The 16,677-nt window shown below is 34.7% G+C and overlaps 1 protein-coding gene across 1 annotated transcript in view; it reads right to left on the bottom strand.

Annotated features, from left to right (window-relative positions):
- Positions 1–337: 337 nt before the first annotated feature.
- Positions 338–16,677, bottom strand: part of LOC149806208 (cleavage and polyadenylation specificity factor subunit 4-like) — a 37,006-nt gene continuing 20,666 nt past the window's right edge. The window contains exons 4-7 of the mRNA XM_089951148.1: positions 13,707–13,800; positions 12,030–12,189; positions 4,004–4,090; positions 338–1,178 (exon numbers count right to left, since the gene is read on the bottom strand). Coding sequence (XP_089807274.1) covers positions 1,101–1,178; positions 4,004–4,090; positions 12,030–12,189; positions 13,707–13,800 — 419 coding nt within the window. The 3' untranslated portion in view covers positions 338–1,100. The remainder of the gene's footprint in view (positions 1,179–4,003; positions 4,091–12,029; positions 12,190–13,706; positions 13,801–16,677) is intronic.

The raw sequence follows: 16,677 nt of genomic DNA on the forward strand, positions 1-16,677 counted from the left end.
TACAAGCCTATAGCTCTATTAGTCTGAAAATCTGTCAATGTAAGCATTATACCTAATGGTCTGATCATGCCTGGATGTTATACAACAAACCTGTGATAAAAGTCACTTGTTGCTGAAAGGATTATGAAAAACAAACAAACAAACAAAAAAACACACACACACACACACGTTTCATATACTGTTTGCTGACCTTCTCAGCAGAGCACTGGATTTGCAATCAAAAGGCAGCAGCTAAGGCAACATGGGTTGGCTCTCTCAGTATGTTATTCAAATGATATGTTGAAAGTACCATCAAAGACCAAACAAAAGAAAGGAAGAAAAACAATAAAAAGGAATATAATTTTAAGGGAGTTTTATTTTGTATAACATTATATCCACATGATGTTATCTGTAATCCTTTCAAAGTACAATATTTGCTTCTACTTCACTGTAACAATACATAACAATGTACTAGCATTTTATAATGAGAACTTCTTTAATCTTTTAACTGTAAAAAAGAAGTTCCACATTTTTTAAATAAATATTACATTTTTATCTGGTTACTGTCAGAAAATCACAATTCAGTTAAACTGCCAGTACATTTTTGTATTTATCAATAATTTGTTTTCATAGTAAATGAGGTAAAAAATAATGGATGACCCTGACAAAAATATATCATATCTCTTTAGTGATCAATTTCAAGTATTTTATTTAAAAACAGTTCTAAGTCAAATCATACATAAAACAATTCCTATAACATGTTATTACTGCCCTGCTATAATGTTGGGAGTTGTAAACTACTAACATCATGCCCAATCTTTTTCAACTTACTTAACTCCCTTTTATATTCCAACAAATAATGTTCCAACTCTTTCCCTGATGTTAGCATGTACAGCATACATTAAAATAAAACTATTTCTCATGAAAATCAATCTCTCTTCTTCAGATTTTGCGCAAGATCTGTTCCAATATCAACCAGTACAGTATACATTTGAATTCAACTACACACCATCAGAATCAGCCTCTCTCTTTTTCTCTCTCCCAACTGTACAGCATTTTATTTACACTAATTTCACATTTGATTCAAATACAGGACACACAATGTAAAAGTATAAGACATATCAGGTTGGATAGGGCACCTGAAGAAAGGCTAAATGACCTTTAGTGCACTTGTTGGCATAGTGACCCTTTTCCCCGCACTGGAAAAGAAAGAAAAGAATTTCGTAGAACCTAAATCAAGTGAGCACAAAATTAATGGCAAAAGTAATCACAGCTACTTCATTGGCTTGCCACAGCAAATCCCACACTTTTTATTACATACCTCAACCCTCTTTCTTGACCCAGGGATCAGAACCTTCTAATCCATAACATGTAATATGTCATCATGCTATAAATAATGTTTAAAATTTGACCAACAAATATTAAATAATGTCACTGTAACAGTACTTTGTATGTTTCACCTATGACTCCATCAGATGGACCCCAGCGGAGGGTTCCAAAAACCTTACTGCTTTCACAATTTGTTATGACATGGCAATCTATTTACCCAGTGTTGTGGATTTCCACCCAACAATTTAGGAGGAAAGCAGTGTGTGCGTGTGTGTGTGATTTGGATTTTTTTTTTAGCTTTAACAATTTTTCAGTTATATCACTACAATGTCTGCAGTGCGGCAGTTTATAGCGATGTTTAGCACTGGGGCATCATGCCACAGACATGTAGCATGATGTCCCACCCAGTCACATTATACTGACACCAGGCCAACCAGTCCTAACACTAAAATCTTAATGCTGAGCACCAAGTGAGGCAGCTGTTGGTACCATTTTATTAGTCTTTGGAATGACTCGGCCGGGGATTGAAACTACGACCTCCTGCATCCAAGGCGCATGCTAAAACAGAGCTACAGACAGACAGATGGAGGGTATCACATTAATTCCCCCTGTTAAAAAGTGAAGACAACATAATTCATAGTCTCTGATACCATAATGATGATGTAGTGACCACAAAATTTACTGTATCTTCAAAACAAATCTAGTGATGGTTAAGGGCAGGATTGGTGGTGTAAGAGGAGAATTAAACAACCTGTAACATTTCTCTCTAACTGTGGAGATCAACAGGCCTTTAAATCGGCACCTGATTGGTACCGTCATGATAGACAAGCTAACATTATACCTGTATGTCTAACAAGGTAGTCTGAAAATCATGTCTTGAAGCATTAAGATTTAATCTTATTCTACAAACAAAAAGGCTTTTTACTGATACATACATCTGGAAAGCATCCAATGACTACACTTCTAAAGACTTAAAATGATGTGAATATATGATGAAAATGGACTCAGACTTGGAACTAGTTTTTAAAAGGAACCTAAATTGTTTCCAAACAGAAACCTTAATACTGAAACCAAGCATGTACTGATGTCCTTCAAATATTGCAAATATGTGCAGAAACATGTAACCATATGCATTTTTAAAAACATCTGATATTATTTAAGGACTATTTATTTAAACAGAAGTCATACAAGTAAATCCTGAATAAAGTAAGAAAAAACTATGGTGTAATCTGTTGCAATTTTGATACATTACACGTTTTTGTTTCCCAAACAAACAAAAGCAAACATGTGCTCATTTATGTTCCTAGTCAAATCCAAAAGATCTCTAGTCTCTTTGTGCAAATGAAAAGGGACATCTAATCTGTGTATCTTCAACAATTATAAAAGGATCTGACCTACAAAAGTTGTGTTAATCAGTACACCAATAAAAAAGTGTTTCATCATGTAAATTTAGGATTTAGCCATACTTTGATGAACAGTGATAATGAAATAGATAAACACATGTGGGGAAATATCCAGTTGATTGAATTTACTACGGGACATCCTGCAATTTTTATATAAGGGAGGTCACTGTGTTTTCAAATTTGCTGCAACAATAACAATTCCACAAGTGTTCAAACATAATCAGTATTGAGCCCAGTCCACTAGGCATGCAGGTGCTTGATGCCTGTCATTGTAATTTCAATACATTAAAGTCACTTCTGTATGTACCCTCTCCATGAATGAGATAACTGTTATGCATTCTACTCCTGCATTTGTGACATTGTTTGCACTTTAAGTGAAAAAATAGGGGTCAGATATGCAAAGTTAATGCCCCAAAATACACACAAGAAATGTCATTTTATGTCATGTGGATCTAAGACAGGATTTTTCTCTAAAAAGGGCAGGGTGTACCCAGGTGAGAGCTACTTTAGGAGGGCAGGATGTAGTTGCCTCTTCAAACAAGCTACTGACAAACGATTTAGTATGCAATTAACTATGGCTAAGTTTGGTATGCAATTAACTATTGCCAAGTTTATAAATTTGAACATATTGTTTTTCAATGTGAAGATTCATCAATACTGATTTATAAGAAAATGAATTTTTTTGTTGAAAATCCCTATTTTTCCAATGTAGGATCAGACATAGAATCTACAAGACTATATACTGATTATAGCATCTGAGTTCATAAGTGTGATGTGCTTCAAGTGTGATTAATAAAGTTTAACACTAAATATTGTGAGAAAATTGTACTTCCAACCTCTAATCAACTGATTGTTTGCAGATCAACTGGAATAAATATACCCTTATTCAAATCTATATTGAAGCCTTTTCCTTTTTTCTCGGGCAGTTGAATGGAATTTTTTTATAGAAATGTTATCTATACAATTCTGTCCAAAAGATAGATCTAGTTTACCAAAACATCTTTCACTATTGTTAATAGTTCTGTATTTATTTAATATTTGATCAAAAGGCAGAGAGTTAATACATTCAACATTAAGTTTTTGTTATGGCCAATCACAAAGAGCAAAGAAAAAACTTTGCATTCTTGTACCACAATTTAACTTGACTGGCAAGAGAGTGTAAACTTCTTGGTTCAAGAATTTAATTATTGACTGGCCACATATATTAGAATTCAATGACAACTTCATTTTACATAGTAAATTTCTAAACTTCTCATTAACAGTGTCTTTGTGACCTTATAGTGCACACTCACCTTAAAACATGTGACAGATTCTAGTGGTCTTCTTCCATCTGGTCCTACATGCATTTCAACTGGAACTGATTGCAATTGTGTCTGAAACTAATGAAATATGAATATAATTATTGGATTTAGACTTGATATTTACTTTCATTGTAATAAAATATAAATAAAAATTTTAGACAGGAAAAGGAACAGGGCAGACAGACAGACAGGCCTTATAAACACCAAAAGAAAGATAGTGAGATAAACCGATCAGTCAAATCAAATATGGTTTCAAGATGTCAGGGGATAGGCTTCATGTTCTCATAACTTCAATTACACCCTTACCATACAATGCCATTGATATAATGGAATTACTACTACATAATAATAATACAATCCAACACAGTATATTCAAATATACCAGATGCAGGCAAGGAAAAATGTAAATAAACAAGAAGAACATGTAGGTATGAGATCAATCATCTATAACATTTTACCAATAACCAAATGCAGGAGATTTAACCAAACAATTGGTGTTAGTTCAATGCTTTCTGTAAACTCCAACTGAATTCTGTAGAATTTGAAAATAATCATTGCTAATATACTTTCTCTCTTTCTTTTTCTCTTAAGAATACGTTGTTACTTAAAGGCCTTGATGCCAGGATGCCTACCATGGAAAGGAGTCAAATTCTGTTCCATGGTTCTTGAGAAATCTTTTAAAGGATTTTCTACAAATCTGCAGTAACAGAAGCCAACCTCAATGCCCTATCAAGTACCTCCAAAAGCCCTGTTACCAGGATCCTAAATGTCATACTGGGACAAATTCTGTTGAGGGATTTACCACAATAAGTCATTTTGAGGACAAGTCAGCTTATTGTGTGGCCCTGAAGAATCTGGGGTGCATCATCCATCATTCATTACCTGTCAACAGTGCTATCTTAAACTTATTCTCAAAAGACCAATTTGGAATAAACTTTATAGAATGTTTCTAAGGAGATGATCAACCAAAATTATTTTGCTTCAATTGCAACAAGGGGCATCGAGTGGCTAAGTGGTCTAAAGCGCTCTCCGTTACGGATCACTGCCATATCGCCTCTGTCTGCATGGGTTCGAGTCTCGGATTCAGCCAATGTAGGTATGTGAGAAAGCTTGCCAGAAGCTTCTTGTGGGTCGGTGGTTCTTTCTGGAGTTTTCCTGGGTTTTTCCTCCACCATTAATACTGGCTGCCATGTATAGCCTATCGTGTGCTGAAAAATGGCGTTAAACCCTACAACAACATCAATTGCAACAAAGTAAAAAACATATTTTGACTTCTCCTGATTCACTCAGCCAAATCTTTGATCAAATTGTTTGGAATGTTTCTTAGGATATGCTCTATTGAAATGGGTCAGCATATCTCACCTAGCAACAATGTGTCTTCCTTGGCAACCAAGTGGCAACCTATTTCTCACTTGTTCTCCACAATGGCAGAGCCAATTTTTTTCAAACTACGAAAGAGTGTTCATATGAAATGCTTTTTCAAAAATTGTGGCCATATGGAAAACCTATTTTTAACTTCTCCAGAATGCTGGAGCCAATCCTGATCAAATTTTGTAGAAATGACTCTAATTCATGCTCTATCAAAGATTTATTCTGCGTGGCTCCCCTAGCAATGTTAAGACATCCTTAGCAACTGGGTGGAAAACCTATTTTTATCTTCTGCTCCAGATTGACAAAGCCAATTTCAATCAAACTTGGTAGGAATGTTTGTCAGTACATGTTCTATCAAGATTGTGTTTGAGGCTCCTCCCCTAGCAATGGTGTAGCTTACATTGCAACCATATGGAAAACCTGTTTCCAACTACTACTCCAGGAAATTTGCATCAATCATGATCAAACTGGGGTGGTCTTTAAATATGCACAACTTTGTTAGAATTTTGATCTAGACCCTGGGGTTGGGACTTAGGGGTAGTAATAGTCTGGCATACAATTTTTAATAACTCCTAAGCTTCAGTTTTGTGTGTGTGAGAATTAGAATGCTTGATGGCTGGCCCAAGTGATAACTCATGTCAGATCATTTTTGGAATGAGATTCCCCTAATTCAAGGTCCATGTTGTATGTCAGGACTCCATGTTACACAGGTGTGGCCACTGGGTAATAACTTCAAAGCTATTTATATCTCCACCTTATAACTATAAACTATACTCTTACTGGGCATAAAAAGACAAGATCAGATATGAAACCAGCTTTGGCCTTGGGATCTATCCTTAACCCTCTTTCTCTACACAACTGGGGACTTGGTCCTAGGTTGTAACTTGTAAACTATTATTATACCCACTTAATGGACATGAAAAGGCAAATGCAACAGAGCATACAGTAAAACCTGTCATGAGCGACCTCTGCTATGAGCGACCACCTGTCATTTCCGACCACAATCGTAATGCACAGATCGATTTTACTATATAAACGCTCTGTTATGAACGACCACCTGCTGAACGCGACCAGCGACCGCGATTTCTTGGCAAAATATGCATTTTGACACTGCTATGAACAACCGCATCACCAAAAAAACAAAACGGATTCACACCACTGACCTTAACTTAATCCTTTGTAAACACTAGAGCTCGGGATAAATGTAGTATGCAAACAAAGTGCACATTAAACAACACTATAGTTGAACAACCATATATCGAGACAAACACCTCTAACCATCATTTAATCCTTTGTAACAAAGACTGCATAAATAGTAAAGATTGCTCTAATAAAGTATATAAAAAGAATTTGTCTTGCTACAGTACCAGTTTTGTGAAATTTACAACTCCAGCGTACGGTGTCATTTGTAAACTGCAGTAAACCAGACTAAAGTACATATCACTAACTGCCATTGTAGTGCCGAAGTCATGTGAATAGCCAGTAAGAGTAACATCAAAGGGAGTAATGATGGATATACGCAGTCAATTTAGAGGTTTGTATTTTTTCTTTATCTTTATGAAAACTCACAAAACGCCGGTAGTCCTTATGTCCCAGTGAGAAATCGTTTGAAAGGGTTTCAGTGTAGGTTTGAGTACATCGTTTGTCTTTCCAGTTAATCCATAATGCCTGGAGGGTGAATGAGCTCATTGTCTTTAATACTAGTAAGTGAGAATCATTTCCGGATTTTTTAAAAATTATTTTTTATTTCTTTTGTTAGTGTTTCACCAAGCCACCATCTGTTTACCTGGGTGCAGATGGTTGCAACCTTTGTTTATCGAGCTATAACACTGTTGATTTAAACTTCGTCTCAGAATAAATGTATTGTTTCTTGATGAGTTAATTATGCCTTTTGGTTTCATTCATTGGTACATAATATATATTTATTCCACATTTCCCCAAAACCTGATCAAAACTGATAATCTTTATAACATCAACACTAATAACAAATGGCAGAACCTCCGCTGAAAAAAAGAAAAATTTTAACACTGGAAGAAAGGATTAATGTCACTGAAAGAAATGAAAAAGGGGAGACCGCTCGCAAAATAGCAGTCAGCTTAAGCGTCGGTAAAACGCAAGTTCAAAATGTAATCAAAGGCAAGGAGTCCATTAGAAATGAATGGCAGAAAGGTGCACAAGCACAGAGGAAATGTGCCACGGCACGACGGACAGTTTACGGATATTAGAACAAGCGAGTATGGGAGTGGTTTTGTGTTGCAAGGAGTAAAAACATACCAGTAAGTGGAAAGTTGATTCAGGAAAAGGCAATAATTGAGATACATGTTCAGACCAAACAGCTGAGTAAAACATGTCAACAAAGAAGTATAATGGATTTCTTAAAAAACAAGTGAATAAGTGTATAGAATAAGATATATACATATCTAACTGTTCATTTTTTGTTCATATTAATGTGATGTTGAAATATAAATTTTATTCTCATTGTTTGATAGATGTATATCTTTATTATATAAGGATATATTGAGAGGAATGCATGCAATATTTAACAAGATTTATGAATAAAGGATATGATACATGTACAGTGAGTATGGGTATTATTTATTTTTCAACAATGCTAACTACTGAACCTGAAAACCAGTCCATTTTCACACACCTCTTATAAGAGACCACCTGTCTTGAGAGACCGCTTTTGGTTGGCAGAAGGGGCGGTCTCTCATAACAGGTTTTACTGTATAAGGTAACACTGTCTAAATAGAGATTTTGTGCTTTCTGATCATCTTCTGTACCAGTTTAATGAATTTATATGCCTGTAATAATTGCTTCAATATACGATTCCTGTAGAAACTTGACACATGAAGTTTAAAGGAGTGTATGCAATGCATGTATTGCCCTATTACGAGAAAACTGTTACTCTGCTACTCAGATATAAGGCTGATTGTTAGTGATGGGAAACAAGTTTATTTCATCTTTCATCCTGTAAAAATACAGATATCTGTTTCTTGCAAAACAAAGTCTAATAAGCTTCGTGATGTTAATTGTGTCACACACATCTGTTTTCAGCATTGTAAATCCTGGCATCACTTCACTCTCTTTTCCCTATTTTCCCACCACCAGAACTGAAGTGAATGCCCAAGCATCTAAATCAGAGTACTTTTTACACAATTATTTTAAAAAAGAAAATTGGTGTCTGAATATTTGTTTGTTTACCTGGTGAATAGCAACATTAAACCTGACTCAGCAGTTAAACTTGCTGACCATAGGCAATCCTTGCGGTCAGTAAAAGAAAAGGAAAATTAGTAATAACACCCACTCTACTTTAATGTCAACACAAAGTGACTAACTGGCATGGTTAAAAGCCTGACCCCATGCCAATTCCATGCAAATTTTCTTATATCACTGACACGCTCAGCCACATATAACTTATATCAATATAAAGCAGATATTTCCAAACTTTTTCCCCATGAAGATATAAGTGCTTTATGAACCATTTAACAGCCAACTTTGTGTGAAGTTTCTCAATAGCTTTATATCTTGTCTACTCGGATTCAGGTTTGAGAGTACAGTGGTCCCCCTCTTATATGGCCACCCTTCTGCACTGTGAAAGTGACCGTACAAGACATGTGGTCTTTCCAGAGGGGACTATATTTGTGACAAATAAATGTATGCAGTAAGAAAACTACCAATAACTTCAAAAGCATTTAAAAGTAGCACTAATTATTAAAAACTTTTTCTTGCTTAAAGAAATGACTTATTTCAAGTTGATACACATTAATAGCTTTTATTCTTAAGCATGAAATGCAAATATGGTAATGTTCACATGTGCAAGGCAAAACCATTCAAAAACGGCATTCAAATCTTGGTACAAACATTGATTGCCATTTAAAATAATTCTCTTTCCACCGACTCCATTTTCCCACTGCTGCAGAATATTCTCCTTATCTGTCATGATGTTGTATATTTCAGTATTCCCAACATAAAACTTTTCAGCACTCTCCCCAGTGTCGTCAAGTTGAATAACTTTTACTTTTTCTTCTAAAGCATTAATTCTCCATTTATGTGATGATATGCTAAAGTTTTGTAATGATTTATTACTATGTTGCTAATTGTTCAGTTCTGCAAGTTAATTATGCGGATGAAATGTTTGTACAGTTGATGAAATGCCTCGTTTATAAAGGAATCGATACATGTACTCTCACATGATTTTCCGGTATGTGTCTAGTACCCTGTTTTGTTCAAGGTTAATTTCTCTGTCTTAATCCACAAAATCTATATCTAGCCTATGCTGACTATGTTATGATCCAGACAATTATGTCTGATTGTAATCAACAAAGAAAAAATTCAACTTCTGTGTGAAGCCCAAAACTCTATCACAACATTTTTTACCCCATTTCCTGTAAATGTCAGCATTAATGATATAGTATTAACCTTAGAGGAACATGTACTTTAGTCAAAATTTCTTTCAGTAATGAAAACTTGACATCAGGAAACAGACATCAGTACAGATAATTGGATTACTCACCATAGTATATGATTCAAATACTGGTTCTGAACAAATATTAAAATGTGGTTGCTTATGAGGGATACTTTTTACATTTTTTAACTAATATGCTGCCCACTGGTTGCATTAGAGGGATGGACTTTCTTGAGGGGTTCTACTGAACACAAATTCGTCAGTACCAAGGGATTCTGGCTTTAAAAAGTGGGTAGCCACTGGTCAGGGGGGTCAATAATGAGGGGGACCAGTGTCTACACTTTGGTATGTCATTCAGTAAACTATACTTTTAATTCTGATTCATGATTATTGTTTACCTGGGACAGGAATAGACTTTTATCACACCTTACAAGTAATCAGAATTGTAAGTGGCCTATTCACAAGAAAATAACCCTTTCAGTCAAGTAACTTAATTGGGAAATTTTGCACTACTGGTTTGGGCTTTGTTTTGTTTTATGACACAACAATTCAAGTAGTTTATTAGTGCTTAGAGCGACACATCCCAGTAGACATCCCAGGCTTATCTAACTGGCATGCTAACAGCTTAGCCACTGTGGCTCTAATCCCTATTTGATTACAAACTTACATTCATGTAATATCTGTATAAACTGAACTTATCACACGTTAAACTTAAGAAATAGCTGTGTTGTCAACTGAGGGCATAAAATGTCTTCAATGTTTAAGTTACACTGAAAGTCTATTTATTTGATTTTCATAGTAAAAACTTAATTCCTATACAATTTATTTTTACATAATCCCACATTTTGCTCAACAAGTAATTACAAGTTAATGCCATTTCTTTCACCAATTTTCCATTGTTTGTGCTTTAGGAACATTTTGGTCAAACTATGTTTGAAGAACAACAGACAAAAATAGCACCTACATTCATTTGATAATAGGTCTGAATAAAAAAAACTTATCCAAGACCCCTAAAATGTTATTTACTTATTGCTACGATTTTAGGTCTTACAATATGTGACAGAAGGAAAGTAAATCCAAGAATTTAAGTAAAGTCAACAAGCAATTTATTTCCCATACAATACAAAAAGAAAATTCAAAAGACACAATATTGTGAGTTAATTTCCAAATAAACCTAAATGTCCAATCACAAGTCCAAAAGTACAGAATGTTCAAGATGAATTCTAACAGTATTGAATGTCCTGATGTAACACAATGATGCAATCCAGAATGTCTTTGAATTCACAAAAATCCAAAGTAATCAACTAATTAAGAGTCAATGATCACTTTAGTAATTCAAAAAAAAAATGTTTTAAATAATTTTTCTGTATCTGATCTTAACAACACAACTGTAAACTCTGATCACTAATGGATTCCCACAGAATGATCAAAAACAAGAAAGAGTAATTTTTTAACATCAAATCCCTATTCATATGCATTTTCACTCAACCTGTATCTTAGCAGGATGTTAAGCAATCCACCAGAAAACCCAGTCTAATTGTAAATAAGACTGGCCTTGAACTCAAATGCTACTTAAACATTCTGTTAACAACTTACAATCATGGACAAAAGTTACATACACAATTAAATATACATAACATTATATTTAGATCTTGAGATGACAGATTTACAACATGTTCTGTATGCAGCTCGGGGGCTGCAGATGGGTGGGATGGGGGTCTAATTGTCAGTGAATACCTCGGTAGACCAGATCAAAAGAACAAAAAAAGATAATTTGATTGCGTTAATAACACTGAAGAATATTTAAATTCTATCTGAACATAAGCCACGAATATAGGAAAATCTGATACTCATTTCAGTTCTACCCTCTAATTTGTATTATTCTGGTGTGGAAAGAAGTCACTTCATCCATAATTTAAGTCCAACATGGATCATGAACATGTGCAACCAATATCTGTTCCAGGGCCCAGCTTTACCCTCCGGCTCAACAGATGTTGTGGTGGTGGGAGTGGGTGAAGTGACTGTTTAAACTTGGAAGCACAGACATGCTTTACAAACACAGAACTCTAGTTTCTACAATTACTTGGCAGTCTCATAAAGGAGATATCCCGTCATATGGACAACAAGTATCACACAGTACTACTCTATTGTAGGCAAAATGGGCTCTAACTGGGGGTGAGGTGGGTAGCCTCCCTTTGGAGAAGGGGGGTCACAGACGAGGACCAGAATCTTTCCTACCTGGTGGTGATTGTTAATCTCAGGCCTATTGGTTTTGTTTTCTGAGAGGAGTTTATGGCAGGATGCAGCCTTGTGTCCCGACTCTCCACAATGATGACATACTATGGAGGCCTTCTTGGCCTGTAATGCTGGGTCCATGACTGGGAGATCAAAGGAAGGACTGAAAAGTATAATGCAGATACTTGTTTTAATACAGAGAGATAACAAAAATTATAGCCTGAAAATGTACAAAGGATGTCACATACCAACAGCTGTTTTGCATGTCAGTCTTGGAGATTTACTAATAATAGCAGATCTGATGGCAGTGATACAAAACTAATGCTGGTGTTCAACTTTTCATTCACAAATCAATTTACAAATTTCTTATCAATGAAAGTCAAAAATGACATTTGAAGCATATCATTACAAACAATAATTAACCCAAAAATGCAATGCCTTATCTGACGGGTTAGTGAAAATAAGCAGTCAGGAAATTCCTAGTCACCGGAACATGAACAATTTATTGGTGCATGTCCAACCTCACCCAATCTCACCTAAGTCAGAGATTAAATCTATAATTTGATTATACAGCAATTGTGGCCAAAATTAGCAAAATTTTACCCAAATCAGTGAAATGTAGGTTAACCAAATTTTTCTTTACCCTAATTTCAATCATGTAGGTTACAAGGTGTTTCCTAGATCACATTTTTTAAACTTTATGTATCAGAGGAATATGTCCAGATACAGATTTACATTAAACAACACAATTATGACTAGTTTTCAATACTGGATAATTGAAAAAGGCTTTTTTGTTTAATTATCATGTTAATATATATATAGTACTTGTTCTGTTTATGATAGGTATGAGACTGGGAATATACATAGGGAAAGAATATTAGGACATTTTTCATGTTAAAAATTTTTTGCAATCCGGAAATAATAAAACAATTGCACTTACAAAAAAACAAATGAAATTACATGACAATTCCACTAATATGAGCAAAATTTGAGGCAAATTGGAAATAAACAGACATACCATGGTCATAGTCCAGGGGAAATAACTCAAATTAAAAACAACCAGTTATATTGTTTTTTGATCAAGAAGTTAAACAAAATTTAGTCCTACAATGTAATATGTCCACCTGATACTGACGTTGTTTGTTGACCCAAACAATATAAATATCATGGTGGATATCATAAAATTAAAAATTAAAAATTAAATTAAATTAAATTTGTTTTATTTAAATATCAAATTATGGACAAGACTACGACTCTTTAAATTACCCTCTGAACTAAAATCCTTTAAAAAAAATTGACAACCAACAGTTAAAAAGATCATGATTTCGTTTCTCCCACAGAAGAATGCTGGAAAGGAACCATCATGGCACATAACTGTGGGTCTTCAAGAAAATTAGGAATCTTTAAAGACTTGAAAGTCTCTTCTACTTTTATATGTTAAAACTAAATTTGTACATGTGAAAATGATTTCAGATTTAAATGTGATTTTTATCTTTGACATTTGGTAGTATAAAGGGTACTTTGTCAGTTCAACTGTTATAATATGTATAGAGGCATTAGTAAATACACAACCAACGGTAATATCTACTGGTTGAAATCAGCATCACAAGTCTAACAGTCATTTTTCTTGGTAGAGATAAATGCAGTTCATTTAGACCAATTGGAAACATTAATACTTACTGCATATATTGGCAGTTTGGTCCATCTAAACAAAAGCCATTTAGATAATTGATGCAGAGAGTCCTTCTCACGTGTCTATTCTTGCAATTTGGACCTATGTGGAAAATAATGAAAAAAACAGAAAAACTGAAAAAAATGTAAATGAGAGAGGAAACGTTACACAAATTTATAAGGAAGCCTCACTTGAAATATGTCATCTTTTGACAAAAGTCAATATACCAAGTTATCACACTTTCTGTTACCTTTGTTTCATCACACATCCATTTATTCTTACATGGCTGATCTAGCGTTCAATGCAGATGTTCAGTCTGTGCTTCCATATAACAAACCTAAAACTTCTGTATTGCACACCCAGCCTTGGAACCACTTTTACAACTTGAATTATTCAATAATAAAATATTAGGAATGAATTATTTTAACATTTTAAGTTATACATGTTTGAAATTCTAAGATGTGCAGTCATACTGGGCTTCTTTGTAGCTGAGAATAATGGGAAAGTACTGTAATAGTGACAATCAGTTTATGGGCATTTCATAGTATCTACTGCATAGAAATTTGAGTTAGTTGAGGTTGACAACAATATTTTAGACAGAATGTTTTACAGTGAATTCTCAGACGAAGCTGGTGTGCAAAGTGACAACAAAATGAGACAGACAGACAGACGGTACTTTACTGCTGAAACCTTGCATTGGAAGTTTAAAAAATCAAAAGTAAGAAAGACTCTGGGAGTCATATCAAGATTCAAGACATGGTTTAGAGAAAACTATACCCCATGTCTAATGAGACACTTAAACAGGTGCCTACCTGGTTACTTTAATGATGGTTTGTACTATGAACCAGATAATGTTAATAGTTACAACACAGCTACAAACAGCTGTTCATTTATAGCAGATTAAAGCATTACTATTATGCTCCAAATTAGTTACTTAATTGTGTTCTTGTTTTGAGAAGTTGCCTTTTTTAAATTGGAGAGCAGCAGATGTTGTTGCTCTGCTCATGGTATAAAATGGCCAGCTTCTTAGAACAAGTTTTCAATATGCAACAAATGTATCTAGCCTAATATAACTTAAGGCTGCATTAAACATATTATGTTTCTTACTTACAGGTGCTAATGGAATCAAATTGCAGAATGATTATATGGCACCATCAGTTTCCTATTGGATTTTGTTGAAAAGGATAGGAATGTTTGCAGCACATTTACCAGACGGACACAAGTCATTAAACTAGAATACTAAACATTATTTAAAACTACATTCTATTTTCACATAAAAAAAACATGAATATGTTGCAAAAGGACATCATTATGTTCAGCAGAACAAAGTAGTCAAAAAAGTGATTAGCATTCCACACTAGACCATGTGATTCCAAGGATACTTAGCAGATGTATCCCAGACCATGTGATTCCAAGGATACTTAGCAGATGTATCCCAGATCATGTGATTCCAAGGATACTTAGCAGATGTATCCCAGACCATGTGATTCCAAGGATACTTAGCAGATGTATCCCAGACCATGTGATTCCAAGGATACTTAGCAGATGTATCCCAGACCATGTGATTCCAAGGATACTTAGCAGATGTATCCCAGACCATGTGATTCCAAGGATACTTAGCAGATGTATCCCAGACCATGTGATTCCAAGGATACTTAGCAGATGTATACCCAGACCATGTGATTCCAAGGATACTTAGCAGATGTATCCCAGACCATGTGCTGCATCACAGCATTAGATTTTTGCATTAACCATTACCAGTGTCAACTACTCAAAACACAAAATGTGTGTGTCAACGAATCACAGCACAAAATGTGTGTATCAACCATTACAGTGTCAAACAACGAAAGAACCAATCGTGTGTATCAACCATTACCAGTGCTAACAATCCAAACAGTTCAAAGTAAAAAAGTTTTCCAACTGTGGAAGAAGTATTTGTTGCAATGAAAATGGGGAGCTGTCTGGTCTCTTTTCAGATTTTAAATAATGCACATAAACTGAAGAATCTGAATACTTATAGGGTCCATGGTAGGGGGCGATTCAGGTGAAATAGTCATTTTAGATTCTGTAATTTACCTAAACAGGCCCCAAAAGTAAAGTTCACTTTGCACAGATTTCATGGAATTACCATGGGCTGACCAAATCCCATAGCCTGGCATCCTGGACTAATCATTTTCAAGATCAGACAAGTAAAACTGTCCAAAGCACTAGTCTGGAACAAGTGTTTAATTCCTACTTTAAAACAAGTCAGGCCAGCACTAATTTGCATACTTTAATCACTTCTGTGCCTTTATTCAGTCATTCTAGGCCTCCAGGCATTCTGAATGATTGAATCTTACATATATTTATTTATTCATTAAAATCCTATGCATAAAACCTTACACTGTCCATTGACAGTCTTGCTGATGCAAGTATGAATGTTACTATGGATGCTTCCATATTAGAGAAAAAAAAAGTGTGTTTAAGATATCTGACAATAAAAACCCTTTGAAGAAATATGTACTATATTTCTTTTGGTTTTCTTTTTCTATAGACTAAAATGCATACATCTCATCAAATCTAGGCAAGAGAGTGAAATTTTAGGTCAAGTGAAAATGTAGGTGGGACAAGTGAATTTTCTGAAACCACTTGTCTGGACAAGTGGGAGCAAAAGTATTTGATGGCCCTGTTAAAAAAAAATTCTCCTATCCCTTTTGTTTCAATACAGTACATTAATAACCAAAGTGAAAATTCAACTTTGCATCGGTTTTCCTTCTAAAATGAATATGGAAAGATGGAAAATGAAGCATTATGGTCAGTAGTCAAACAAAGATATTACATTGCAATCTATGAAATTCCATCAAAAGATTCACTCATGGTCCTTTGAAAAAGAAGGGAAACATGAAACTTTTGTAGCCAATTCTGAAGGAAGGCAAATTTGTAAGTAAGTTATGTTTCTCTGAGAATACTTGCCCAATAACATTACTTTGGAGTATTATC

Source organism: Sinohyriopsis cumingii, chromosome 2 (assembly GCF_028554795.1).
Source record: "Sinohyriopsis cumingii isolate HCF-2022 chromosome 2, ASM2855479v2, whole genome shotgun sequence".
Lineage (NCBI taxonomy): Eukaryota > Metazoa > Mollusca > Bivalvia > Unionida > Unionidae > Sinohyriopsis > Sinohyriopsis cumingii.